The sequence below is a fragment of the Stereum hirsutum genome (genome assembly GCF_000264905.1).
Source record: "Stereum hirsutum FP-91666 SS1 unplaced genomic scaffold STEHIscaffold_6, whole genome shotgun sequence".
In the NCBI taxonomy this organism is placed as follows: Eukaryota; Fungi; Basidiomycota; class Agaricomycetes; order Russulales; family Stereaceae; genus Stereum; species Stereum hirsutum.
The window spans coordinates 679,494-707,223 of NW_006763136.1; the positions used below are offsets into that span (position 1 = coordinate 679,494).

A 27,730-nucleotide genomic window follows, 5' to 3' on the forward strand; every position below is an offset into this window, starting at 1 on the left:
TAGATTTTCTCATCTCCTAATGGTTCTTGTCTCGTCAACGTTCTTGCAAGAAAATGTTTGGCGGCGCTCAAGCGGCGCTTATACGCTCATTATTTATCCGAAGAGTGCTACTTCTGGCTTCGGTATCACATCTGCGGGCTTGACATAGAAATCAGAAGAACATCAAACCAGCCAACGAACGCCGCGTCGATCTTCTCGTCAACTACTGTCTCCTTCCCCGTTCAAAACTCTTGGAATATGCGAACCTTAGCTCGCCAGATACTCATCTTGGCATAGATGGACGGCCAAGAATCTACAATCATATGCCGTGATCTCTCCTTAGCATCAGCGACGGCTTCTTCGTGGATGTCCACATTATTCGCGAAAGTCTGCAGGCCATCGTTTAGTCGCTGTTACCATTCTTTTCGCAGGAGAATAGGAATTATACATGGTCAAAATACGGGTTCGAAGGGTGTCGTTAGAACGAACCAGTGCGTCCTGGCTCCATCCGTACGCATCCTTGACCTCTGTTCACGTTAGATGTGGAGACGGCGCCATGTTTTATTCACTTCTATCTCAGATCAGGATCCATAGATTCTGAGAAGGAGAGGTATCTTCCCAAACATGCGAACTGTTCCAGACTGCCTCGAAGAGTCGTGATCGTGAACCGAAGACCTTCTCTTTTCCATGTTGTGCAACTGGGAACGATGTCTTTCATTCCGCAGAGAAGCCTAAAGAGATGTCAATCGATGTACAATGACGTCGAACGTCCTGATCTTCTCACTTCCGTATCTCGGCGACCCATCTTGCCAATGAGCGAATGAGCATGACCGTGTATGGTCAATAAAGACTCATTCTACCATAAGCGAAATTTATCGTCTTGATCCATCCGCTATTGCGCCACATGCGTGGAGGAACGGTTCGTCCTATCGATCAGTGGATGTCGTGCTGCGTCCTCCACAGGCTATATTGAGCCTGTATAAAGGTAGCCTCTCGACACATGTATACATTTGAGACAAGATAGAATTATAGCACATCGGTGCCCGGACACGGCAAAAGGGTGTGGTTACACGAGTGTGAAGTGGCTCCAGAAGTTGTCCAGAAGGAACCCGAATATTGTTCTGTAGCCTTATTCCCCGAGTACGATGCATTCAAATCATTCTGGAAACTCAGTTAGAATCATCCAACCTCGCATGGTCACCCCCGAAGTCCAGTAAAAAAGGAGATCTTTGGTAGTATAGCTGAACGAGTGGATAGACGCAATACTGCGCTGCTACGATGCTTGAAGTAACCACGATAAATACTCAAGGTGCTCGAATTAGGGCTATTTGTCTGGCTTTGTGTAGGAAGGCCTTCGTACCTGAATATGTGGCACGGAATTCAGCGTGATAGGTTGAGCGGAACCCGTCTAGAATCGCGAGACTCGGTTGTCATTTAGAGCCCACAGATATATTTTCAACCCTATATCACTCAGTAGGGAGTGAAGGGAAATGTTTAAGGGGTTCTCTCAAATATTTCTCATATTTAAGGGGTCGTCCGCGACGAATGAAAGCAAAATCCACGCTCACCAATCGCAGACGGACTCACAGATCTCTCGACAACCAAAACACAAGAGATATTGCACCAATCGGATAACCACGTCGGGCAGCCCGCGCGAGCGAACGTGTCACAATCTAGATCGTCGAGGGGGGAACTGAGCATAGCAGACTTATGCGGCTCTCCAGGATGCGCATGCACTAAGCGGGGAGTCTCGGACTGCGAGTCGATATGGCCACTAAAATAGCATATAAAACCTGAAGTCCACAGGCTGCGTACGAGACCGAGACACAGAAACTTGCACACAGGCTGGATCATGCCAGAATAAATACAACAGCCCTCCATTCATCGTCAGTTGCCACCGTCTCCAATTCATAATGCCCACTAGTTTAATCCATTCTGTCCATCCCCATCCCCAGGAAGCAGAAGTGTCTGAATGAATCCATCAGGAGAAATAACCAAATACGAATCTTCCTGGGTAGGACCTTGCCATTCCGCGGCGGCCATGATGTGACCAGACCAAGAACTCATGAGGGCAAGCGTGATAGGCACGTCGGAGCGTTTCCAGCCCTCAGCGATGGGGAGGCGTTCTTCGCGGAAGAAAATGTCGACGTAACTACATAGCCGTCCAAAACAATCCGGTCAGTAAGCAGCCTAAGACTGGTGATGAGAAGCAGAGGGGAGCGGAGGATAAAGGAGAATAGAACGCACTCCTTCGGCGCAACACCGGTGGTCGCATTACCCATGACACTCAAGTAGAAACCCGATTCTCCCGTTCTGAGGATGAACTCCTTACTCGTACTGATCACATCCGGGTTTCTAGCTATGGAATCTTCGAGCCTCGCTTTCATGACAAGGCCAGCAGAAGTGGCATTGTAATAGTCAACACCAGGATTGGATTGCGCGAGCGTTTGGTTGAAGAGTGTGCCGTTAAATGAGTGGTTATCACCGAAGTAGTGGTCAGAGCGGGAGACGGAAGCGTCATGCTCGATATTTTCGTGCCTATAGTAGCAAGAATGTCCACAGAAGTGTTGATAAGATAAAAATATGTAGCCGTAGTGTGTAGAAAGAATAGAGTGGGGGCACGTACGCGTTCAGATCATCTAGCGAGAAGTTATCCACTTCGGTACTGACGAGCAATGCAAGTTTACCAGCCAGCAAGATAACATCAGGCTGCACATTGTATCCATCTACGAGCATTCCGGACAGATGAGCATTGCAACACGATGATCTTCACAATGAATATGTCATACCGTTGGCGGCCTGGAGTAACGCAGGAATCGTGATGTTACTCCCGTTCCTGGGCAGAACACCATGGTTGGCGAGGGCGCTACGCGCAGGCCGCTCAGGTAAGTGATGTATTCCGCCGGACGACGACCAGGAGAGGACAGTAGACTTACTTCAAACCAGGACAAGGAGACCTCAGATCGTTCGGTCCCGGAGCCTGCCACGGATAATCCACAAAATCGATCCCACTATCCCTAGGCATGTAGCCAAAGGCAGATACAGCCTCGGCCGCACCAAAGGCCGTCAACACGGCGGAATAGAGACTCAGACGCATCGTGAAGAGTTTGAAAAGTGTGAAAATAGAAAGCGTGGCGAGGTGGATTGTTCTACTTGATACTAGTGAGAGAATAAGGGCCTGAGAGGTCGGACACTGCTGAAGAATCCCCACCTACATCGTATGGTCTTATATACCTTTACAGTGGATGAATACCTCGAGAAACACAGGTAAGAATTAGCAATCCTGTTCATAAGTCACGTGAGATATATTGATGATACCTGAGTGTCGATGTGCAGAGTAGTAATCACCATGTTTATGCCGTGCTCCGAAATTGAACGTCCGTCTGCGGGTATTACTGATCGTCAGGCATCTCCAATCCCAGGACGCTGAATAGAAATCAGGGGAGAGCCTCACTGTGGTCTCGTGCGTCGTGAGGCACAAATTTTGCATGCTATTGACGAAAACTTCATGGGTAGTGTTCACCTAGTGAACGGAGTCGCTATGTAGCTGGTAGTGACCTCGGATTCAACTGTTGAATGGGTACTATACGATGCGGTGCAGACGGATGTCTGCTGAGGCCGCGGTGGGTCAGTGACGAAAGGGCGAAACATACGTACAAAACAGCTTATTTTTCTCCATCCTGCAAGATGGGTAACGCATGTGGGGTGTGTGGCCACTCACTGAATACGGTTAAAATGAGAATGAGAACGCCATTGTAAGAGCAACTCGTCCAAGGCCACGTCACAGGGGCCCTGGTCATGATAGTCGTGTAGTCAATTGCATACGCACATAAGTCAGAAACAACGCGCCGCAAGAAGCTGTGAACTCGCTCAAACACATCCTTAGATCGTGATTGCCGAATTGCTGAGTGGAAGATCAATTGATCTCCCTGTTGACTTCCTGTTGCACCAACGGGAGGCCATGAATTTGCGATATCAAGACCTGTGGCACGACTAGTGCACTTACGGAGGCAAGCCAACACCAGTTACGGCGATCTCGTGGAAATGCTGGGCAGGGGGGCCAAGTTACAAAGCAGATGGAGCAGGGTTTATTCCTACGAGACATTTCTCTGAATTTCGTCGAACTAGGCCAGGCTAGAATACAAGAAAAGACGATGAGTCTACATTGATCCTGTGTGTACAGGGACGAAATCTCACTGCGGAGAAACGGTGTGCGTATGCGTGGCTAGACATCCGGCTGTGCCTATGTTAGGAACCCTTACTATAAGATAAAATTGTACCACAAGAGGCTGTATATCCCTCAACAGTGATGAGCTCACCTAACATTCGCATCGCATATGCGAAGAAAGGCCCAGTGAATACCAAGCAGAGGGTTACCATCCTCCTCGTCCTATCCGATCCTGCATCTCGTCAACATAAAACAGCCGAAAACAAGAGAAACTTTATCAATTAGTCGCAGATAGTAGTAAGTCCTGTTGAGACATGATGTGAGGGATGCTTGGCCGCCCATTCTGTGTCGGTCGGTGGGTACGGCGCCAACGCGAAGTCTTCATCGCTAGTTCGTCGTAGTCATCCGTGCTGGCACTTGTTGCGTGAAAATGTCCGATAGAGATGTACAAAGGGAGAAAACAAGTATGCCAGCAGTCACATCAAGGCAAACGTGGAAAATCTGGGAAGCTGAGATGTGAAGCCGTCATCCCAGAAAATGAAATAAGCAGGCATTGTCATGACTTATGTACAAAAATACCGATGACAGTCAACTAATGAGGACACGCTGGTCTGGTAGCGTATGAATCAGTAATTGTGGCATAGTGTGAAGACGGAAGAGAAAGCTCACCAAAAATGCATATACGCACTCTCCACAAATACATCCGAACAGCCCATCTTCTTCAAGAGATCGTCAGGGACTTCTTTCCAGACCCACTTCTCAGTCCCATTACCCTTCTCCAGCTTTAATTTCCCCAAAGCGTGACCTATGGCCTTTATCTCAGGCGGAACCCGCCTCATGACGAACCCATGCTGCACCATAAACTGAAACCGCGAAAGCCAATCACGACACGTCAGCTTTCTGGTCTCAACTTCAGAATCATTCTTCGGTGGCTGGTATTTGTCCCTAGGAGCAAGCGTCCACAATGAACATCCCGGCAGGTCCCATAACACCATCAGCTGCCCAATAAACCCAGGCCTCGTCTTCCTCTTCATCTCCTCGTTGGAGCGAGCAGTCGACTGAGAGATCTCAAGGGCTCGCGCTTCAGGTGATCCAGGAAGAATGTCCGCAAAAGATGCGAATTTGGCGTCATCGATGGTGAAGAGAAGACTGGGGTTGCTTCCAGACCCAAGACGAGGACGAAGTTTGATTTGCAGGTACTTGGAGGAGAAGTCGAAATCATTGCCTCCTTCGGACTCTATGGCCCAGAAGAAGGCTTGGTTGTATTCGAAGGCGTGGACATCCCAAAAGGACCGGGCTAGACGTTCAAAATTGGTATAGGGCAATAGATCGTTCTTAGGCATTGCTTCCTTCAATTGCGCGTCTGCGTCCATAAACGACCGACAAGCAGGCCTGCCAGTACAAAGTCATAGAATTATTAATGATGGATGCGATGCGAAGATGACGTACTTGTGGGCTTTCCAGTGCTTTCGCTGACATTCTTTACTACAGTAAGAAACCCGATGACAAGCAACACAATTCTTCAATGGACCGCCGTTTGCGTCGGGTCTGACACCGCAATTCATGCAGAGGTAGTGTTGCATGCGAGCTGGCTTGCCAGCTCCATGGTCGTCGAAGTATGCATCAACAGTCCGGAACTTTTTCTTGTCGATTACAGTTTCCGAAGAGCGTTTGACCATAGTTCTATAGCACAGATGAAGGGGATCCGCAAAGTAGTGAAGATAATGAACAGAATCGATGATGTGTGTCCCGAGAACTCGCTGAACGGACCGGTCCGTTTATTTGGCGTTGTATGGCGGATCTTCGCACGCCTCCTGTGGCGTAGTGGCGCTGCCGAAGCCTTATTTCCTTGAAGCCTTCTATTGTGACCAGCCAATGACCAGCTATCCAGGAGGAGGAGCAGTACGTTATCATAGGTAGATCCACAGATGAAAACGGCAGATACATTAACATCGTCGTACGAGACTATACAGCGAAAAAGAAAAGCGAAAGCAAAAAGATAAAGGGCGAGCATGCATGTACGATATGAACAGATGGAGAGTGTGTAGGATCGACGCGAAAAATTATGGACGATGATGGGTCCATCCCGAAGAAGATGCAGGCAATCAGGCTGTCAGTGAATTGAGCGTGAATTTGTGGTCACATATATATAGAGTGTGACAAAAGTCGAGTGAAAGCCGCGGGTCAGCGTAAATCAACTATCTCAAGAGGTAGATCCTTAATTTGTACGTGGCCCTTGTCCGCGTCCTGAAATCCAACCATTATGAGATCGGCAGGCAGCCTGGGAAGGAGGACAGAGGAATGCTCACGGTATAGATGGGTACGTTAGGATGTGGATGGAACGCTTCTTTAGCATTGCAGTCCAGGATAGCATGCAGTCCCGGAGGATCCGTTAATCGAAAGATACCGAAGCTACATTTATACCACGGCATCAACATCTCTTGAGCGATCAAAATGGGAGGGGGATAACTCACTTGGGGGTCGACTTTGGCGCACAAACGACGGCGAAGGACTCTGGTAACATTCGTTGGAAGCCGGAATGGGTATGAAGATCCACCGAGCTCATAAAACATGACTGCGTGGGGTGCGTATGAATCTACGAAATTCCCACCAACAGAACCTCAGTCCTACAATCCACAATAAGAAATGAGAGTTTTCAGACGTACCCATCCTAAAGTGATTAACGATCTCTCCTCCGTAAACATCATGACCAACTCTTCCTCGTCCATCGTACAGGTGTCGCTCGTCGAATGCTGCTTCGGGACTAAGAGCGTCGTGACTACAAACTTGGACCCCTTATCCTTCCCCAACAGCAGCCCACAAGTCTCCCGGTTCATCGAAGTGTTCACGGCGGCAATGGACAGGAACCTGTTCAAACAGTCACGGGGGAAGTTGACGTGTTTCAGGTTGTGATTGACAGGATCAGCGCTGCTGGGTTGGATGCGAGCGGAGTCCTGACGATGGTGACTGGGTTCGTGTGATGGGGGAGGCGGTAGAGGCGGACGAGCAGAAGGTGGCGGATGATGGTGAGACTGAGAGGCTTGTATGGGGTATGGAGGTGGGGTTGGTGCAGGCATAGAAGGTTTTGGGAGGAGGTTAGCGTATAACCCAGATGTAGAAGACGACGGTTCTCCGCCAGGGAAGAGGAGTAGAGCAGACGACGATGAGCTCGTGTGATGATGTGGCATTGGTGATTGTCTGAACATTGATCCTAGTGATGGCGTGTAGCCTTGCGTCTTCTGATGTTGCGACATGAGCGATGGATACTGGACAGAGCCCATATTCATTGGTGGTGGAGAGGTCGTAGTTATTGGGGGATGAACAGGTCTGCGAGTAGTCGATCAGTAGGTGGGCGAAGGCACGAGGCAAGATGGATGATGCACGTACGTTCTCGCAGGCCTTGGCGCACCATCGGGTACTCTAAAAACATCATTCCATTCGTGAGTCAGCACGCGTCTCATCGCATCTGACGGGTCCGGACACGCACCTCGAAGGACTCTCGAGTGGCATCTGCAGAAGAGGCGCCGAGATGGGCGACGATGAGCTCGCAGGTTGAGGCATCGCCAAGCTCGCGGCGGGCTGCGGCATCGCCGGTCGCGTTCCACCACCAACACTGTTCGAAGGAGTGCCTTGTCGAGCTGCGCGCGCCGCCGCATCCGATTCTTGCTGTCTCTTCGCGATTCCATCCTGCTCTTGCCTGCGCTTCTCCTCCACTCTCCGTCGCATTTCCTCTTGCTTCCTCATCTCTTCATGCTGTTTCCGCACTACCTCCTGCTCTCTGCTCGCGGCCACTGCGCGTTCCCGATCTTTCCGCATCTGCTCTGCTCTGGCCCAATCCTGCTGACTCATTGAAGCGCTCCCTTCCACTCGCCCCGATCCATACCTCGACCGATCTTCCTCCCTTCTCCTACTCTCATCTCGCGCCATTGCATCTTCCCTTGCACGTCTTGCGACTTCTACATCCATAGAATTACGCAGAGGCGACGGAGTTCGAGCTTGATGGCCGTGCGCCGACCCGGAAGTCCTGCTTTGGTAGCTGGACGGTGTTGAGGAAGGGGAAGAAGACGATACGGGGGTGACGGCGCCAGGTGAATTCCCATCGGATGATCGAGGCTGAGGTTGTGTGGTCAAGGGTGTGGGTTGACGGGACGAGGAAGATGAAGACGATTGGCGTTGTTCCCAAGCATTGTATCGGTCAACGAGCACCCTCTTGACCTCTCCAAGACTTTGTAGAAGTTCTGAGCCATGCTAGATTGTACAAGATCGTTAGTCGTTAGACGATAGCACAGCAGGATGTTAGAAATTGCAGGGAAAAGAAAAGCCCAATGGACTGTTGGACGATGTAGACAAACTACAGAACATGATCATCGGGCACGGTGATCCTTCGATAGCTGCAGAAGCCCCTGATAAGTATAAGAATGACAGAAACTGACTATAACGTGCCAACAAAGGGAGGCGCGTGTCAGTCATTGCTTGAGGGCGCTGCCGCGTTGTCATTACATCTTGCTTGCGTTCATGGGTAAGCTCCACAGCCAGTAAATGCTTCCCGAGGAGATGAAACAATAGCTTTGGCATGCTTGAACAGCACCGCAAGAGGTGCTGGTGGTAGGATAAACTAATTTGAACACGATGTGTGTTCATGGGACGCTCGGGAGGAGCAATAGTACGAAGGCGCGATGACGATTAGCCGGACGATGACCCTAGAACAGCAAGCATGGTGCCTTCGGAAGCGATAGACTTCACAAATCAGTGCATAGGAGTTGAAATGTGTATCGAGGCCCATACAGAGATTCAATGACGTTAAGATGAGCCCGCCCCAACACATGTCGAATTGGGGCCACACGTTTGGACATCGCTGCCGACTAGTGCACGGCGAACAATTTTTTGAGGGACCCGCCTGGTAAATGTAGGTGGAATGGCTTCTGGGGCCATTAAGCCATTAGGAGATGGTTCCATAACGTTGACAGAGTCTCTGAGAAGACAAGGTCCTTGGGCCACACTTTTGACTACAGCATGGAGGTGCAGAAAACGCAGCGATAAAGAACAGAGAAACGTCCACCAAAAGAATAATCGAGCATGAAACCTCCAAAACAAAGAGCGTGAAAGCTCGAAAGGATAAAAACATATATAAGATGTAGTCACTCACCAGACCCAGGTTCTTCCTCTGCAGCGGGTTCAGCACCGTAAGATACTCGCTATGCGACGGAATCTTGTCCACAACAATCGTCGCCGCCTTCGCATACTCCAAAAATGCATTCTCCAGATCACGATTGTCCTCGGCAGCTTGGGCAGCGCGTTTGTGCGCCTCCGCCGTGCGCAGCCAATGCTTGAGCGGCTTAGACGGGTCCCATAGATTCTGTTTGCCTCGTTCTGCTAGTTCTGATATCGTCGCTGGCCTGTAATTCTGTGCATCGTGATTTGGACTCATTCAAGCGCAGCGATGCCAGCAATGGAACCAGCCCGGGTTAGATGGTGGGGGTACAGAGCCAAGAATTCGTACATCGGTTGTCCGCAACTCAGAAATGGATATATGTAGTAGATTCCCACGATGATCACCGCCGTGCTGTGCCACAACCCGGTCTTCGTCCTTCTTCGTCTTTAAATTTGCCACCGACAGGGCACGACTGTCGATATCTTGGCTGCTCTTTCCGACGTTGCTCATTCGACTCTTGGTGGCCTGCCAGATTGCCCAACCTTGATATAACTTTGGTCCGATAATAATTTGAGTGTGCAAGTACTCGTTATTCGTTGCTGTTGGACGTGGCACGCGGCTCGATAACCATGATGGGGGTGATGAGAATGTGGACGGAGGCGAGGAGGACGGTGAATACGATGATAAGTAAAACGGAGGGCCGGTGGACGCGTTGCTGTATTTCGTCGATCTTATCCTTTCGCTTTCTGCGATGTTTGACTCTTGAGTCTTAGATATCTACACCACACAGCTTCTGTTCTGGTCAGCGTGATCTTGGCAGTACGTTCTCCTGTTTCATCCAGCTTCGTTGCACATTGCAGCGCACTAACCTGGCGGTCGCATGTTGACGGCCCTATATCACTGTCAATGTGTGAGACGCCACATCTCTGTGGCGTAACTCACATGGTGTGGATTTTGCAAAGTGCCAGCGACTGCTACAGTAATTTACTGCACTTTCAGCCGATTGCTGTCAGGATTGATATTAATATTGACACCCTCTGCATAGCTTGTTCAGATTTCAGAGCCCCTCATTTATCAAACTAATGAAGGCTACTTACGCGTAGCGAGCACACTCTCGGGCGTTCCGACATCTCTGCCACTCTTCCGTTTGACAACGCAGATTCATTCCATCAACATTGCACACAGCTTACACTGGCATCATCTGTTCAGAATTGTACCAGGTTTCATCTAGTACTTATAGCGTACACCTTCCGGCTACTCATGACCGCAAATTCTTCTCGACGTTTTCTTCTTCCCCTCATCATGTCCAGGCGACCTCTCAGTACGAATTCTGGCCAGGATCATCAGCATAGACCCATGCTTGACCCAGGTGCACTTTCGCTCAGACCACGCCCATCTTTCTGGTCTCTTTGCTGGACAATCGGGAAGCTCTCTTCACTCCTTGTGGTCCTTGCCGTTGCAGTTCTCATTGCGATCTTTGTCGGTTTCTTCATATCGGGCGCAATAAAGAACCTGAAGGATCCGCATGGGGAGATGATCTTTAAGGTGAATGGGACGGTGGCATTAAGTGAGAGGGGAGTTGTAAAGCCTTTGGTGGGGAAGGATCAGAAGTTCGATGTGGCCGTCAGTGTGTGGATCAGAGCGGGGGTGGAGGAGGAGAGGAGGTGGAGGGAGAGCCTTATTGTAGGTGCAGATGGGGAGGAACAGAAAAGAGAGGCAGAGTACTCGATTTTGGAGACGCCTCTGTTTTCGGACGTGGTTTTTAGAAACTTGAGTCTTTCGGACAAACATCGAAGGGTGGACGTACCACTAAGAATTCCCACAGCGAAATTGTACGTCCTTTCTACCTGCTGGTGTTTGATCGTACGAGATTGTCATCAGATCCGACTGACAATGTTGTTACTTATAGTCGAGAACAGAACTTAACGCTAATGGACCTCAGAGGCTCATTCACCCTCATACCCTCTTCGCCGTCTCCGCTAGACTGACTCGTCAATTACAATTATTCAAGGGCTTACAATTCGTTGGGCGAGGTTCCGCGTCGATCATGGCCGTAAGCACCTATATGATTCATGCAGTTTATTTACCATTGGGATATAACAGGACTGAGGATGGCTTCTGTAGGTTTCCGTTAGGCTCTGAGGATACTGGCGACATCACACTAGCAGACCAAGCCATAGAACACTTCGGCATATCGACGAATCTTCTCGAGTTCCTTCCCATCCCTTCACGCTGCGGTTCTTCATCCGAGTCTTCTCCCTCTCCAGATGGCACTGAACCTACAGATTCCATTCCTACCTCTAAAGAAGAAGCAAAGGAACAGAATGCTACAGACTCATTCGAGGACAACTACGAGATTGACATGGCATCGCCAACAATAGCCCACAAGACATCTACTATGGGAGGCCCGAACAGCCTTTTTTGGGAATCTAGGAACTCTTCACACCATCCGTTTATTGTCACTAGGTCGCAGCTTGTCGTTGTCGACGAGACAAGGCCTTTCAAACTCACAGCGTTCAACGCTGCATACAAACGACTGAAGATGTCACATGTCAGTTATCTTCCTTTCCCTGCCGTGCCTCCGAAGTATACGTGTGCTCATGAGGCGCGACATCTCGAACGCACAGTGTTCTGACCCATCGGAAGCCACCTATCTCGGTCCGGGGCAGAAGTGGTGTCCTCGTGCCTACTGGGAGAATGGAAACTGGGACATGCGGATGAAGGTGACGAAGGAGGATGGAGGGAGCGAGACGGAATGGGTATATCCGCCATATATGTTAACTGCTCCATGGGCTGCAGGACCTTTGGTATGATGTTTTGATGTCTATCGCTTTCGAATCCTCGCTGATAGTCATGATTGCATTCCATTAGGATCTTGTTCCTGTTCCTGTGAATCGGGAGAACTGCACGACTACAGTGGAGAGCAACGAAACCGCGAACAGTAAGCATTGGGTCTCACTGCCTTCAGATATTATGGATGGTAAGTCTCTTCTGTGACGTGGTGGTTCTCCTATGCTTACGGCCTTCGTCAGACTCAGATGAAGGATATGTGGACGTCACCTGGAAGATTTCATTTTCTTCGAAGCGACCGCATTATATACCTCTGTGAACCCCATTCACTGCTGGCTCACGCCCGGATGCCTTCAAAGACATCCAAACAAAATACGAGAGCCACGAGGTGCAAGGTATGGCGGAATTGATGAGTGAGTCCTGATACTGCAACCTTCTCGCTGAATATATACACTGACGACTCAAATACATTGGTATAGATGGAATAGCCGGTCATCGCTTCGACGAGAACAGACATCCTATACGGCGCTTCGCGGTTGACGTCGTGAAGTATGAAATCTCTACTACGTCTTCTTCTCAGCGTGTTGTGCTAAAAGTATCGTTCGGGTTCCATACAGCTACTCCCTCATGGCCATCATTCACGTCGTGGACATTCACTACTGGTACACCCGCACCTCTGCCTACGGCATTAGTCTCTACGGGTCCTCAATCATCGTCCTCTATGTCCTCCTTTCCGCTGCCGCCGACTTGACCGAGCACCTGTTCCTCGAATTCACGAACCTTCAAGGCTTGCGGGGCACAGACTTGATTCGCACAGCCATAGCCTACCTTGTCGTAAGCTCTGTGTATGTCTTCTCTGTCTTGCCGATTGTGTTCATGGCGAAGACGGTATTCCGACTGGAATTAGAGTGGGTTTTCCTTGGAAGGACGTGGAGGTGGGTAAAGGTGAAGGTCCCTGTGTTGAGGAGGATGAGGGAGTCCCATAAGGAAAGATCGAGTGCACGGCTAAATAAGAGGACGAATTGGCGGGTCATGGCTAGTGTGACCCTATATTCAAAGTCCCTGTCCTTTCGAACGATTGTGACTTCCAACTCATACACTATGGCTTTCAAAATTTCGACGTCCTTAGCTCTACGTGGCACTGTGGACCTATTTCTGGGTATACCCATACTCGCACTATATCATACAGCCGTCAATGTCTCCGGATCCAACGGGCGATGAAATTTCGTTCCCGAATAGGTTCGTTTTAGCACTCATCACAGCTTCGGATATAGTGGGGCAGCTGTTCCAGTTCCTGCTGAACAGGAGGACTGGGCTGTTTGGGGGTAGGTAAGTCGTCATCGGTCTTGTTGATCAGTCTCGAATGCTCACCTGTCTCCTCATAAAGGCATCGTCTCGCGGCAATCCTAGACGTTATTCGATACCTCATCACTCTCCTTAAATTCGTCAAAGCCTTCACGGGTCCTTATGAGGTCGTACCCGGATTCATGACGCAGGAAGTACTTGTGATTATGGTGGCGGCGGCTATGGCGTGGCAAGCTCTGACGATGAAGGCGGTAGATGCAAGAGCCGGGGATGCCGACGAGGACGAAGAGTAGGACTGGGTTATTAAGCGGGCTGATGCTCTTAATTCAAGTGCTTTTACGATGAGATAGACTAGATTGAGACATACGATAAACATGTATAATCAGTGCGATGATAATTGTAATGTACAGACTTCAAGGTTGCTCCGAATACGTGGTGCTATGTGAGAGAGTCAGCCTTCGGTCGTGGTCGACTAACCCTGCCGTATCGTGACAGCAACTTCCGACATGTGTCAGTTATGGAGACTCAAAATTGTAGTCGTTACGACATTTCACTCCGAGCTCGGATGCATGCACGTTCGACACGGCGACCTATAAGAATGTATCTTGAAAAAAAAAACCGGGCATGTTCCGACATGTCTCACAAACTGGCGACGACACTGACACAAATGATCCACAAGGACTCGAAACTTCACAAAACGCATGGTCGCTGGAAAGAGATTGACGCTCGTCCAAATATTCTGTCAGCAAAGGTAGCAGATGGCCGCACGTCGACGACCTTGTGATCTGCTGAGGTATGCCTAGTTAGAGTGTTCTCTCGCCGTGAGATTGCCCGGGATTCGGGAATCGTGAGACGCTTTGATCAAAAACCACTCACCGGTCGCCAAAGAGTACTCACGAACAATGATCAAATTAACGACCTCGACGCTTTGGATAATGAATTGGAAGATTAGGCAAAACACGAAGAGACGGTGTGGCTCTCGCGTTGTACAAAAAGTCTTGATGCTCGACGACTTGATCGGTGACTTCGGGTAGGTTGTTGGGTCAAGGCCAACAAGAATAAAAAGAACCATGGTTCAGATGATAGATGTGTGAGAGATCACCTCGAAAATAGGTGTGTGAAGGGACACACAATGCGGAACGGAGAAGCGGTCATTTGTGCCAGCTGGCTTCCGCTTTGAGGGTTGCTCCAGAGATGTAAACCCGCGAGAAGCTTCCTTAAGGAAGCACCCAAGCCCCAGAGGTCCAAGATGGTATAGTTCCTGCAATCCCCCTCGTCCGCTGAGCTAAATGCAGCTATGGCCATCGTGAAGGAAAGACCGAGAGCTGTTCAAAGCAGAAAGCCGATCAATGAAAGGATATGGACGCATGGGCGTCTGAAGAGTTATGGATGAGTATGGGCGCTAAATATGAGAGGACTCGGACAAGCGCCCTATGACGAGCGCCAGTGAGCAGCGGCAAATTTACGTAAGGAACCGGCGGCTAATGCAGCCACGCGGATTCTCGAAACTTCGAGAGGCGCACCAAATACGAGCACAGACGGACAAATAATCAGTCCGCACCGCCTCCTCTTTGTCTGATCCCTTCCAGATTTCACATCTAGACTAGACTGTTACATTTTCTTGCCCAGGAAACTCGACCAGTTAGCTGTTGCCGACGACGATGAGCGAACAAGCATCAGAGCGCCCGATTTGCTACTTTGACATCTCCATCGGAGGAAAGCCTACGGGGCGTATTATCTTTCAGCTGTATAATGACCTTGTACCGAAGACCGCTGAGAATTTCCGTTCGTTCCAAAGTTTCTTATGTCTTTCATGCTATCGTTGACTCGAGATATTACTGTGTGTAGGCGCGTTGTGTACGGGCGAGAAGGGTGTAGGCAACTTAGGCAAACCTTTGTGCTATGCAAACTCCGGATTTCATCGGGTAATTAAGAAGTGAGTCGTTAATATAACAAAGGCTCGTTAAACGGAGATCTAAAGTGTCGGAACGGATGGGTAGTTTCATGATCCAGGGTGGCGATTTTACGGCGGGCAATGGCACTGGTGGTGAATCGATCTACGGTGAAAAGTTCGAGGACGAAGCCTTTCCCATCGACCACTCGAAGCCCTTCCTCCTGTCAATGGTATGAGCGTCTATTTGACGTGTGGCGTCGGTCGAACATGTGCTGATGTCGTGCCACAGGCTAATGCAGGACCGAACACCAACGGTTCCCAATTCTTCATCACCACCGTCCCGACGCCGCATCTCGATGGGAAGCACGTCGTGTTCGGAGAGGTCATCCGTGGTAAATCCGTTGGTACGTCTATCCATCCTATTTGAGTCAGCATATTTGTTCCACAAATCCGTACCTTTCATTGACTCGGCTTAGTTCGTCAGGTCGAGAATTACCCCACCTCGAGCGGCGATGTTCCTACCTCCCCCATCATCATCTCTGCCTCCGGTGTCCTCTCTCCCTCAGACCCTTCTCTTGCTCCACCCAGCATCGACCCTTCCAGTTCCGCCTCTGGTCTGACCGACCCTTACGAAGACTACCCCGACGACCAAGAGATTCCCAACCCCAACGACCCACCCACCGCCCTGCAAATCGCCAGCACACTACGTGAGCTCGGTAACAAGCTCTACAAATCCAATCCTCCCAAACCCGCGGAATCGCTTGAGAAGTGGAAGAAGGCGATCAGGTACTTGGATGTTCATCCTGTGTTGCCGGATAATATCCAGGGCGAAGAGAGAAAGGAGTTGGAGGAGAAGTGGAAGGGGCTGTTGGTCCCGTTGCTTTTGAATGTGGCGCTTGTGGCGTTGAAAGCGGATGAGGGTCGGGTCGGAGCCGAGGAGGCGTTGAAGGCCACGACTCGGGTTCTGGGAATGCAAATAAGCGACGCCGACCGAGGTGAATCTCGCACCCCTTCCACCGCCCAAAAGTCTTCTTATTTCGGCATGAAATCTAACTTCACTTTATCTCATCTTTTTCCGCAGCGAAAGCTTTGTACCGCAAAGGTCTTGCCCACATCGCCATCAAAGAGGACGATGAGGCCGAGTTTGTCCTCGTCGAGGCTAGCACACTAGCCAAGGACGACAAAGCCATCGCCGCCGAACTTGCTCGTGTCCAGAGACGCAAGAAGGAGAAGAGGGACAAGGAAAAGAAGGCGTTCAAGAAGATGTTCGCATAGCTGACGCACGAGAGAGGATTGAACGCCGAGCGTTGAACGTTCTTGCGTAACGACGTCCAAGAAGACGAAGATGCATTTTTTTTTCACAATTAACGTCTCATCACCAGCCACTACCTTTCTTCACACAGTAAAGCGATGAATAATGATAATGTGAACTTACGATGTTCTGTTTGGTGAACATGCGGTGGTCAATGATCCTCGTATACGACTCACGACTGGCCACAACTTGCACGGATTTCTTTCTATAATGTCAACGGTTGACTTTCGAGCTACTCGATGCGGAGTCACAGCCAAGTCAAGTTTGCAGCAGACAACGGGCTGGTCTCAGTATAACGAGGAAAAGGAGAAGCACGGAGTAAGCGCCCAAGGGACTTGTAGCGGGTCGAGGGAACTCCTCATTCCGGTGACTTCTAGCTTCCATTCCTTCTCACGTAGAGCGAGAGGTAAGAGAGGAGACGGGGAGCGCATGAATAGCAGCCGTGACTTTATACAGAATAATACAATTTATACAGTGCATACAACAAGAAAATCGAGCAGGTCAAGAAGAAAACACCTCTCCACGGGTTACCGTGCTCTATCGAAACGTCCTCAGGATATCAGATCTACGGCGTGGCGTGTGGATGCGCTCTGGTCCTAACCATTATAAGGTTGGTGAGGATGGAAGGCTACGCTCCATGCACCCCCGTCCAGCGAATTCTTGAGACATTTTAACCAAAATTCTCGAGGAAGTCGGTTCTGTGAAGAGTCAAATCCGATAGCAGTAAGTATTATCAGATCTAGCCACGGCCTAGACGAACGAGAAGAGGAGCTGAGAATGTGAACCACGAATGACGTACAGTAGGGAGCCTCTTGAACGCGTCTATGTGGGCCTGGTAAAGCCCAAGTGGTTGGTACGACTGGACGCTTAACTATGGCACGAACTCCAGTCAGTCAAATCCCCTACCTCAGGTCATAACACGTCCATAAATATAAGTTTAATAGGTGGGCACACATACCTCCTTAAACGCTTGCCTCACGGGCCTATTATCCCCCTCTGGCAACTCCATCGACACGACCTTACATGCACCATACGCCCTCGCACTTTCCTTCTTCCTGTCTACCTCCTGCATGTCCCATATAGAGACGGGATTAGTTCCCACCTCAGAGGCCGGCCGCTCGTCCCGCAGCATGTCACCCGTATTGTGGTACTTCTCTTCCATGAGAGAGCGGGGGAGGACCTCACAGTCGATGAGACTGTAGAGTGTTCGAGGATCGGTCGTGTTGGGACGTCGGCGGAGAGTTATGGCGAAGAAGTGGGTTCGTCGGCGGTCGATGTTGCGGAGTAGGTCGAGAGCGTGCCAGGCTGTCAAAGTGAGCGCTTCGCTGGACCATGAAGAGAGAGCGACGGTGTTAGTTGGCCGGAAGGAAGAGACTCTGGTGGTGAATATACCCGTTATGAATATTCGCCCACTTGTGGAGATCCTGGAGTACTTCTCCTCTAAGGTATGCCATTCAATCGTGATACTTAGGTGCTGGTCCAAGACAATAGGAGTCATACCTCGTCCGCTTTGGGGGCCCTTTCTTGCTCTTGCGCTGCTTCTCTCCGAAATTGAGAGCACCATAGTTCAAGTCATTATCTGCGAGCATAAACTTGCTATACCGACGCGTTTTCAACCGCCTCTCAGTACCAGTACACAGCAGCAGCAATCTAACGCGTCCCAGGGCCAAAAATAACGCCTTTTTTGCCGCGTCGAACTTACCAGATCTGCTTATGCTTTGGCCAGTCCGCTGCTTGGCTTGCGAACACAACACAGCCAGTCCGAACGTATTTGAGTTCTCAAGCCCATTTATCGAACGAGCAAGATCTCAGACGTACCATTCCTTGCTGCCAGTGTTGGCACTCGACCGGGGTCAAGTCCCCCGGACACGGGGGGTCAAGTTGAAAAATCTACGAATTTTGCTCAAACTCTCGATATGAACATCTACAGAGCCGTCATATGAGGCCCCTCCAACAAGAACGGGGGAGATTTCTTTGAAGTTGCAAGCTCGAGGCAGCCGGATGTCGACTTGACCCCCGGTGTCGGGGGGACTTGACCCCGGTCGAGTGCCAACACTGCTTGCTGCAATACGCAGCATGGTGGCATTTCGCACACCGCTTGTACTGCACGCCCTCGGGAGCATCGTTTCCACAGGCTGAACAGGAGGTCTTTGTTGGTGCGGGGAAGTAAGGAGTGAAGCAGCTGGTATCAATGTCGGAAGTCGACATGGTTGATGAGAGGATAGATGCAAGTTTAGAGTTGGCACGTAGGTATGCAAGAGAGACAAGTAGAAAGTCAACTAGTTCGATGCGGGTGGATGAGGGTGGATGGTGTGTGCAAGAGAACTTGAACTTGAAAGGAGTGACCGGTGACCGGAGGCAAACTGGTCACCGCTAAGCGCTAAGCGCCCGTAGGCGATTGTAATGTGGCGCAGTGGTGGGCCACAGGGGCCTTCCGCTAACAACTTATTGACGATGATTAGATATCTACGGTCATAGTTGCTTGAGTGCACATGAAAGGTTTCGTGTACAAACTTGCAATTCTGGTATATATATACGACTCTGGGGAATCGAAATAAGCTTGTCTTCCTATCAAGAAATCGTACAGATACAACGGCGAGAGCAGCGAGAGAGCACAAGAAAGCATGACAAAGAAATCGAAGTATCCCGCAGTTTAAGAGGGAGGCGTCCAAGGAGTGAAGTACATGCTCCAGGACCCACCGTTGAGCGAGTTCTTCAGGCAAGTGAGCCACATAGCTCGAGGGACTCGCGTCTACAATTACATAAAGCCATACACGCCTCATAAGTGACCGCGAAAAATCTGGGAATCCAGAGTTGATTCTGTGACGAGAGACAAAGGGCGACTTACTACAGGCAACTGCGACAGCTTGTCTTTATAGATCTGGAATAATCCAAGTGGCTGGAAGATCCTCATTCCATTCTATGGTGCGAGGTCAACTTGTCAACTCGGACATCGAAGGGGCGGAACACAACGCACATCCATGAATGCCTCTCTCACCGGTCTATTATCTCCCTCTGGCAATTCCATCGACACAACCATACAACTTCCCAGAGCACCCACATGCTCCCACTCCGACTTCCTCTCTACTTCATTCGCATCCCAAAGCTCAAGGGGACTCGGGCTCGCTCCAGCCATCGATCGATCACGATGCAACAAGTCTGATATATTGGCGTATTTTTCTTCCATGAGGGTGCGGGGGAAGACTTCGGCGTCGACGAGAGAGTATAAGGTCATAGGGTTGTTTGAATCAGTGCGCCGTCGGAGGGTGATGATAATGAAGTGGGTGCGGCGGCGGTCGAAGTCGCGTAGGAGTTCGAGGGCGTGCCAGGAAAGTACGGTAAGGGTATGGCTGAAATCAAATGATAGTCAGTCGTATTTTATCATCTGCATTAGTTTTAAGGAAGTAAGTAGAAGAGAGAGGCAGAACGGTGGCGAAGGTAAGATGCACGTACCCGTTGTGAGCGTTCGCCCATTTCGTAAGATCCTGCAGTATTTCTTTTCTATTGACGTATGATACGCACCAACCGATCAGCATGGTATCTCTCAACGACAGGAAATGGATTGCAGATGAGAACGCAACGATGTCCGTTCCACGGTACCCTTCTTGCTCTTGTGCTCTTTCTCTCGGGCGTCCATAGGTGCACTGTAGGTCGGTTCCCTGGCGTTGTCTAAGGGCAAAAGTTTGCTATAACAGCAGCGTGTACAGATTCATTGTTGATATAGATTAAGAGAACCGACAAGGCCTGAACATATCAGAGGAAAAGCAGCCTACCAGACCTGCTTATGCTTCCGCCGGTCGGCCGTTTGGCTTGAAGACCGCAGGGCAATAGTCCGGAAGAGACCTTTCAATGTCTTTCCTACTGTATCGGATGAATAATATGGGAACACACCATTTCTTGCTACAATACGCTGCCGAATGACACCTTGAGCATATCCTGTACTGCGTGTTATCAGGAGCCTCTCTTCCGCACGCTGAGCAGGACATCTTCAACGGCGCGACGGTCTTTGGCATTTCTTAGATACTAGTGCAAAGTAACTCGAGAATAGGCAAGCAATGTTAATAGCCCATGATACAGGTCGGATATATGCAAATAATGGTGATGGTGGACCGCAGGAAGGTTGTGTTCCAACGCGCCACATGAGGATGATTTCCCCAGGAGGTGCCACACCACACACGCCACACGTTCTCGTGAACTCAATTCTAATTGTCTTGTCTCTTCAGAGGATCTCTCGGGAACAAAATACATATAATTATGCGGGGCCTCACAGACAGACCATCAACTTTGTCCCCTTCTTCTTCATGTCTGCTTGTAAAAACATGCTGGGTTCTCTTCTTCCATCCACTTGCCAGTGGCGGGAAAGGCTCCCTCGGCGTTTACGCATCCACCCGGTCCAGCACCTATCTTCGCACCTCCGCATGCACTCGTGACCTCCCCATCCGGCTTCCATTCTCCACTCGGGCCCAATCAGGGGAACAAAATAGTTGCAACGACTCGGAAATAGATTCAGAGACCGTGGGCGGAGGCTCACTAAGAGGTGTTTGCGCGGGTACAGAATGCCCGGATATAACTACGAGTCTGATTCCCCTCTCGTCTGGTCACGGCCTACGGTAAGCAATTGATATCCTGCTGGCCTCTAGTATCGTACCTACCTACATGCATACGAAACGGCGATTGCGAATTCCGGGGTCGAATCGAAGAAGTACTGAGTCCGAGACCCAGGGCCTGCAATCCATATTCCATTTTTCATCATCACGTTCCCAGCGGTTCGCACCCACCCCCGGTCGAAAGGCGCACGAGCACGTCCCTCGAATGAAGAAACCTACGCTCAGCAAGCACAGATCCCTCTCAGCCCTCGACGTGTCCTCGCCCAAGCCCGTCGAAGCCCACCATAGTATTAGTACTAGTCGACCTCGACGACTAGAACCGCACCCACGCTCGACGTCCTTTGTTCCGGATTCGTACGGCCCCTTAGGCGAACTGCCGTTTTTGGGAGATAGCAGCGATTCGGAGATGGTGTTGGATCATTCGGTTGGTGCGCCTATGCGAGGAGATGAGAGGAAGTGGTCGTATGGATCTGGATCGTCTAGTGCGAGTGGTGCGGGTATGGGGCTCGCGGATGGGGATGCGAGGGAGGGATGCCACGATGATCTAGGAGGGACATCTAAGGTGGAAGCTGATTCGGCTGAAGTGGTGGATGATGTAGTTATCGTGTTCCAGGTACGTTGCAGCCATGTTCTCAGCATTAAGTTTCGCTTGGTGTTCATCTAGCGGTGAACTGATTGGGCTATTGGGACGTTGTGCGGTGGCTAGGTTGAAGACCGAAAATATAAAGTCTCACGAGCGCTGTTGACGCATAACTCCCCACTCTTCGCCGATCTATTCCAGCTCTCGCAACATGCTACGGAGGACGACGTCTTGGAAGGGCTCTCAGAAGATTCACCAGTGGTACTCGAAGGGATCACAGAGATGGAATGGAACGCGTTGCTATCTTGTTTATACGACCTGTGAGTCCACGTCCACAATCTCACACCCGATACTTAGCATCAAGCGTTAACATTGGCATGCTGCACGTCATTCGAACTTCCAACGCAACCAGAAAACCCGTCTTCTCCGTCTCGCAACGCCTCTCCCTCCTCCGTATCTCCCACCGCTTCCAATTCCCCTCCATCTTCTCCCAAACCCTCCGCGACCTCGTCTCCCCCTCCCTCAACCTCATCTCCCCGATCGACCGTCTCCTCCTCCTCGACCAATACTCCCTCGACCTCTCCGAACCCGAACTCAAATCCCTCCAAGACCCATCAATACAGGAAGTCGCGCGTCGGGGGACGACGCTCACCCAGGACGAAATGGCACGCCTACCGTGGTCGGTCGTGTATCAGATCCGACTCATCGAGAGCGGCGCGAACGGGTTCTTCATGCTGGGCGACATCGCAAACTTTGAGGATCTGCCGGTGCATGGGTTCGTGCTTCCCGAGGGCCGAGGGGGGAAAGCAGGAAGGAAATATTCGAGTTCGAGGAGAGCAGGAGGGGGGTGGAGGTGGGAGGAGCCCGCGCCTGGTACAGGGGGAATTGGGTGGCCGGTGTATGTGCCGCCATCGCCGCCGCGGGGAGGGATGGTCCCGAGACATAGTTTGACGAGGGACGATGGGGCGGCGAAGCCTTATTTAAAGAATTCACCGAAGGATAAGGCGAAGAGGGTGTTGAGGGATGTGGGGATGAGTGTTAAGGGGAGGAAGTTCTCGTTGGGGTGTATTTCGGGGAGGGGAAGTGGCCATGGAGCTGGGACGGGTAGGGTGAGGGCGGGGAGTCTGTGAGGTTGACGTTCCACGGCCTGTTCATTCCACGCATTGGATGCTAAGGGTAATGGCGAGTTGGGATTGGATGGGGTATGCTCTCGAAGGAATACTTTGAAGCTCTGATACCCGTCCTCGACGCGCAGCCTGCCCTGGCATGGTGTGGCCCATGCGTGGGAGCGGTGAGGCTGCAGGGATTATCGATGCCGATCGGTCAGCTGGGTGTGCGTTGCAGTCGTTGTCTGCGCTGGTGCTTGTGCTAGTGCTTATGTGTGTGTTTTCCTTATGCTCTCGCGCTTGTTTTGACGTCTTGTGGACGTTTGAGGTCTGTTCCCGGTTCACGCTTCTTTACCTACTCACACTATTTCCACCGGGTTTCAAGGTATCTGAATCACTATCTATACGTCTCGTAGCATGTAATACACGAGCTGAATTGGATCATTTATGGCGTGAAGGACGCGGCGTATCTCCAGGCCCTCCACGTATACCCTCAACAATGGTTCTGGAAAATGGGAGAAAGAGCTTCGGCCGCAATTGCGCAAAGCTTTCTCCGAATGGTGGCTTGTCGTGCCACATTCTTCTCACAATGGATCATTTGATCGTCATTGGCATCGCCACAATTCCCACGTTTCCCCGGATCCTCAATTTAGTTATTTTTGTCGGGGTCACGCTCCGAGTCACTATGACGCCATTCAACCCCTCTCCTGACCCGGGAACAACAACGACCACAAAGGCAAACCGTCCATAACAGGACTCGCACAACAAAGAGCATGTATCACAAAGGACACGATGGTTGCACGATGGGGGAGAAAGAACCTGATCGTTATTGTAAACAGGGCTAGAACAATGACCTGTCGGTGGGAATCGGAAAACAACGAGGGCCAAGGCTCGAACGCGCTGGACTTGTTGCGCCGTCACGGTCGGTGTGAGGAGGACGGTTCGGGAAAGCGAGCGAAGGAATTGAAGATCACACGAGCACTGTTACCGTCACGAATCACAGCCGCAGACCTGCCAGGCTCACGACGTCGTCCGTATCCGAAACACTATATAAACGCTCCCCAACGCCCCATTCTTCCTTCCTCTCCACCCCACCTTCCGTATTCTGATTCATACCATCACTGCCAACTCATCGCGCATAACCCACCCGCCATAGGCCTTGACTGCTTCATTCCATCTCGGTTTCGTTGATAACTTCAAGCTACTTACGCTACAGCTAAATTCAACTCTAGTCACATTACCCCTATTCACATCATGACCCGCACTGAACGCGCCACGTCCCCTCGTGCTCTCTTGAAGGACCGTTCCGAAGCTAGGAACGGATACGACAACTCTCTTCGTAAGGGAGGAGCAGGCGCACATAACTGGGGCTCCCTCGATGACGAGGGCAGGTTTGAGCGAGAGGGCCAAGATGACGAGGCCGACGACTTCGACGAGGCTAATAAGGAGGGAGAGGCTGGTGCCGGTAAGCTAACGCTGTTTTGTGGTTCTCCCGTAGTTTGAGACATGAAGCTGATGCGTTGTTGGTGTTGTTTCAGCGAAACGCTCCGAAGACGTTAGGTCGGCGCCGACGATAGCAAGGAGGACGAGTAACGTCACCGACGAGGACAGAGAGAACGCCATTAACGTGCGTAAGAACGCCCTCAAGAACGGCAGTAAGCATTCTTCCTTCCCTTTACATCGTGGTTAACTCGAGTCGCTGACTGTTCCCTATTGTTACTTTACTTGTCGCGTGCAGGCATTGATTTGGCTGCCATCGCCCGCAGCTCTGCTGCCGTCTCTACCTCGCCCCCGAGGACCATCGAAGTCACCCGTGACGCCGACGTGAGCATCTTCTCGTCTTCTATTTTTTGTTTCGCTCCTGCTCAATGACCTCATGCTGATGCTTTGTTCGCTCGCTCGTTCTTTGTTTAGACCGCCACCATCCAGCAATAATTTATTCTTCGCATAATGCATCGCATCCAAGTTCCAACCAATCATCGAACTCGACTGTCAACTAATACCTCCATCAAATCCAATGCATATTTCTCCGTCTCATCTTGTCAGACCCAAAGCTCAATCTCAAATGTACTTTTATTGCCATCGTTGCCGTCGCTGTGCCAGTCGTCGTTGTCGTTGCATGTTGTCGCGAAAATAGTGTGGGTGGTGCGTTGGTGTGGCGTGGCGTGGTGTGGTGTGGTGTAGGGGGTTGAGGTGCTGTGCTACTGTGTTGTCGAAGTGAAGAAGTCGTCGTGTGCTACTGTGTAATGTTATTGTTTTGTGCAGGTCTTATGGTGATGATGTAAGAATCATGTGTGAAGTCAGTCCCGATATTCCGCCAAAAGTCAAGGGAGAGCATGCCATAGATACAAGTAAGTATTCTAATTCGCTCGTATGATGTTGGCTGTCTCTGAGACACACCATTGAGTTCGCCCGATTGTTTCACTCGACGATGTTTCAGCTACGAATCGTCTGATACGACCAGAAGAGTGTATGACGAGGCGGCAGTCTTTAGCCCCTGTGTGGCGTTTACTACTGCGAGGTGTGCGGCAATCGCCGGATGGACGCCACATCAATCGTCGTTCGAAGTTGGTTCTAAGTGCAAAAGTTGTCGGCGGTATTCGCTCGCTTTGTCCTTCCCTCGTCGGGGTCTACAAGGAGCGCCAGAGGTTTGGCTATGCGGACAGAGTGCTCGTTCTACGTACTTGCGTTGCGAAGGAATCAACCGACAACGGAAGCATGTTTGACGGTGGAACGCTAGACTTCAAAACCCTATGGCTTACAAAAGGTGTCCTGCAACCACGATACCACATCCCGATGCGCTGCATTATTCCCACCCTCCCCAACCGCGATATCGCATAAAAAATCCGTGTGCACTCCGTTCCTCTCCACCAGGCACGTAAGATCCTGAACGTTCGGCCCCAGCCTCGTCTTCGCGAACTCCTCGATAGGATCCCTAAGACACTCGACCTCTCCCACCGTATTCATCATCCTCGTCACCAACCCACCCAATCCTCGCCACCACGTCACATCCGACGCCATCGGCTCGAACCACGGCTCCTGCCCAGGCTCTATACCTCGAGCGGAAACGGTTATGAAGGTCGCGATTGTCTCACAGCTGATGTTGTCCTTTTTATCGTTCCGCTTGAACGAGGGGAAGTCTTGGTGGAATGATGCCCAGTGGGAGATGAGCAGTACGCCGGCGAGTGGGGAGGGAAAGGTGGGAGGGGGCGGTATGCCTGGCAATGGGTGGAGTGCATGGGATAGGAATTGGAGAGCCAGGTTTCCGCCGGCTGAGTCGCCTCCTATGATTAGATTGGATGGAGAGACGCCTTGGGCGAGGAGATGCTTCACGGCTGCGGTGGCTTGACGTAGTTGGGTCGGGAACGGTGAAGATGGTGTGAGCGCTGTCTCCCCACGGACGCTAAGAGTCAACGTTTGTGTAGTTCGAATGAGGAGACTGATGCACGCACAGTATGCTAGCACGGCTACCCCTACCGGCGTTTTTGCGTTTTCAAATGTGGTTTGGATACCGGACAGAAATGTTAGATGTTGGTCGGGATTAATCGGCAAACAGAATCCGCCACCTATCAAAGTGGGTCCATCAGTATGAGATTCGAGGCAAATAATGGGCGAAGATCCTGCTGTACTTACCATGCAGCCAAAGCAGTACACGATCGTAACGTCTAGGACCAACCCAGAGCAGTTTTGCATCTTCCTCGATATCATCCACAATGCTCTCCACCTTGTTTTTTCGCGCCCATTTCTCATAGGCCTCAGTCGAGCTCGTGCCAAAGATGACCAGATTTTGACGAAGATTCCATCGACGCGACGCGATGTAGCGGAGGGCGCTATCATAGGGGGCTCGTCGCCATGAGCGCCCTTTGTTTTCGCGCTTGAACGGAGCAAGCATGAGCACGAAGGCTGTAATAGAATAGAAGGGTAAGTTTGATGTATTCTGCGAGGAATGCTGAGTATGGCTTACGCAGGGGTATTAGGTCCTTGAGCATCTGTAGACGTTCAAGCAAGGGTGGAGGACCAGGAAGGAGGGGAGCGTCGGTAGACATAATAGCATGCACCAAAAACAGTACTGGGAATATTGCACAAAAATCGCATGCCCTCAAGTTTAATAGGTCTCATCCATGGTAGGTTACGCAATGGACAAAGCCAAGTGTCACGAACAGCGACTGAGCCAGAAGTGGCCCCATACGCTAGTTCTGATTGAAGGATACGAGAGGATCATCGTAAGATATATTGTCGGAAGGAAGAGCATGAGGTACCGTTCGGTGAACAAGAAGAGCCTGTTCCATCAATAAGCGATTGATGGGCTTCTGTATGGCCGGTGTATACTGTGGCAATGCGACTCTTCCATTCGTCATGGTATGGAGACGATGCCAGGATCTGCAACAAGATAGACCAGAGAGAAGATTCACAGAGCCCCTTGGAAAAGTGACCAATAAAAAAGCAGCATATCAATCCCAGGACGGGTAAGTTGCGTGTTCCAGTCTATTTTCCTGATCTTGCGAGAAAGCGACAGCGAGTCTTCAGTCGAGCAGATACACTGCGGGAAGTATTACCGGTAAAAAGTACCGGATTGGACTGTGGCCATCTTACCGGATAATCCTGTACTGAGCACAGTCATACCACCGGATTTTCCTGTAGTGAAATACAGGATCTGTCTGTATGTCTTACTGGAATATCCGGTAAAATTCTCGTTTTTTACAGGATAATCCTGTGGCATTCTGCACTGTTTACCACGTTTTCAGGCATTTTGTGAGCGTTATAGTAGCTCTTATTTCACCAGAGAGAGCTGTCGCGGTGACTATATCATTGGTGGAACCTGTACACTACTGGATAC

At 50.6% G+C, this 27,730-nt stretch overlaps 10 protein-coding genes across 10 annotated transcripts; 4 read left to right on the plus strand and 6 right to left on the minus strand.

Moving 5' to 3' along the window:
• Positions 1-1,899: 1,899 nt before the first annotated feature.
• Positions 1,900-3,004, minus strand: APO1/CPO1 (Cloroperoxidase; the record flags this gene model as incomplete). The annotated part of the gene is made up of 5 exons (XM_007303420.1): positions 1,900-2,131; positions 2,227-2,517; positions 2,606-2,705; positions 2,769-2,845; positions 2,916-3,004. 5 exons carry the CDS (start codon positions 3,002-3,004, stop codon positions 1,900-1,902), a joined length of 789 nt encoding a protein of 262 aa, XP_007303482.1.
• A 1,731-nt stretch (positions 3,005-4,735) lies between these two features.
• STEHIDRAFT_168018 (uncharacterized protein) lies at positions 4,736-5,497 on the minus strand (the record flags this gene model as incomplete). The annotated part of the gene is made up of 2 exons (XM_007303421.1): positions 4,836-5,497; positions 4,736-4,758 (listed from the first exon to the last, which is right to left on the minus strand). The coding sequence occupies exons 1-2, from the start codon at positions 5,488-5,490 to the stop codon at positions 4,736-4,738; spliced, it is 678 nt and encodes a 225-aa protein (XP_007303483.1). The 5' UTR covers positions 5,491-5,497.
• Positions 5,498-6,331: 834 nt separating this feature from the next.
• Positions 6,332-7,224, minus strand: STEHIDRAFT_56103 (Mov34-domain-containing protein; the record flags this gene model as incomplete). The annotated part of the gene is made up of 4 exons (XM_007303151.1): positions 6,332-6,394; positions 6,457-6,559; positions 6,622-6,743; positions 6,814-7,224. The coding sequence occupies 4 exons, from the start codon at positions 7,222-7,224 to the stop codon at positions 6,332-6,334; spliced, it is 699 nt and encodes a 232-aa protein (XP_007303213.1).
• A 3,377-nt stretch (positions 7,225-10,601) lies between these two features.
• On the plus strand, positions 10,602-13,687 carry STEHIDRAFT_110467 (uncharacterized protein; the record flags this gene model as incomplete). Its single annotated transcript, XM_007303422.1, has 10 exons — positions 10,602-11,131; positions 11,424-11,850; positions 11,927-12,106; positions 12,171-12,279; positions 12,449-12,502; positions 12,569-12,638; positions 12,707-12,923; positions 13,219-13,328; positions 13,352-13,414; positions 13,477-13,687. The coding sequence occupies 10 exons, from the start codon at positions 10,602-10,604 to the stop codon at positions 13,685-13,687; spliced, it is 1,971 nt and encodes a 656-aa protein (XP_007303484.1).
• Positions 13,688-14,950: 1,263 nt separating this feature from the next.
• STEHIDRAFT_78051 (uncharacterized protein) lies at positions 14,951-16,708 on the plus strand. The gene is made up of 6 exons (XM_007303217.1): positions 14,951-15,179; positions 15,243-15,330; positions 15,395-15,518; positions 15,578-15,692; positions 15,765-16,283; positions 16,370-16,708. The coding sequence occupies exons 1-6, from the start codon at positions 15,056-15,058 to the stop codon at positions 16,561-16,563; spliced, it is 1,164 nt and encodes a 387-aa protein (XP_007303279.1). The 5' UTR covers positions 14,951-15,055; the 3' UTR covers positions 16,564-16,708.
• A 488-nt stretch (positions 16,709-17,196) lies between these two features.
• Positions 17,197-18,098, minus strand: STEHIDRAFT_56262 (uncharacterized protein; the record flags this gene model as incomplete). Its single annotated transcript, XM_007303162.1, has 2 exons — positions 17,197-17,339; positions 17,555-18,098. The coding sequence occupies 2 exons, from the start codon at positions 18,096-18,098 to the stop codon at positions 17,197-17,199; spliced, it is 687 nt and encodes a 228-aa protein (XP_007303224.1).
• Positions 18,099-19,253: 1,155 nt separating this feature from the next.
• STEHIDRAFT_156180 (uncharacterized protein) lies at positions 19,254-20,136 on the minus strand (the record flags this gene model as incomplete). Its single annotated transcript, XM_007303423.1, has 4 exons — positions 19,254-19,352; positions 19,449-19,520; positions 19,578-19,950; positions 20,054-20,136. The coding sequence occupies 4 exons, from the start codon at positions 20,134-20,136 to the stop codon at positions 19,254-19,256; spliced, it is 627 nt and encodes a 208-aa protein (XP_007303485.1).
• Positions 20,137-21,156: 1,020 nt separating this feature from the next.
• STEHIDRAFT_168023 (uncharacterized protein) lies at positions 21,157-23,365 on the plus strand (the record flags this gene model as incomplete). Its single annotated transcript, XM_007303424.1, has 4 exons — positions 21,157-21,210; positions 21,323-21,820; positions 21,914-22,107; positions 22,152-23,365. 4 exons carry the CDS (start codon positions 21,157-21,159, stop codon positions 22,915-22,917), a joined length of 1,512 nt encoding a protein of 503 aa, XP_007303486.1. The 3' UTR covers positions 22,918-23,365.
• Positions 23,366-24,147: 782 nt separating this feature from the next.
• STEHIDRAFT_156182 (uncharacterized protein) lies at positions 24,148-24,828 on the plus strand (the record flags this gene model as incomplete). Its single annotated transcript, XM_007303425.1, has 4 exons — positions 24,148-24,358; positions 24,432-24,548; positions 24,632-24,717; positions 24,808-24,828. The coding sequence occupies 4 exons, from the start codon at positions 24,148-24,150 to the stop codon at positions 24,826-24,828; spliced, it is 435 nt and encodes a 144-aa protein (XP_007303487.1).
• Positions 24,829-25,467: 639 nt separating this feature from the next.
• STEHIDRAFT_110472 (alpha/beta-hydrolase) lies at positions 25,468-26,939 on the minus strand (the record flags this gene model as incomplete). Its single annotated transcript, XM_007303426.1, has 4 exons — positions 25,468-25,523; positions 25,656-26,459; positions 26,527-26,796; positions 26,858-26,939. 4 exons carry the CDS (start codon positions 26,937-26,939, stop codon positions 25,468-25,470), a joined length of 1,212 nt encoding a protein of 403 aa, XP_007303488.1.
• Between the last annotated feature and the right edge of the window lie 791 nt (positions 26,940-27,730).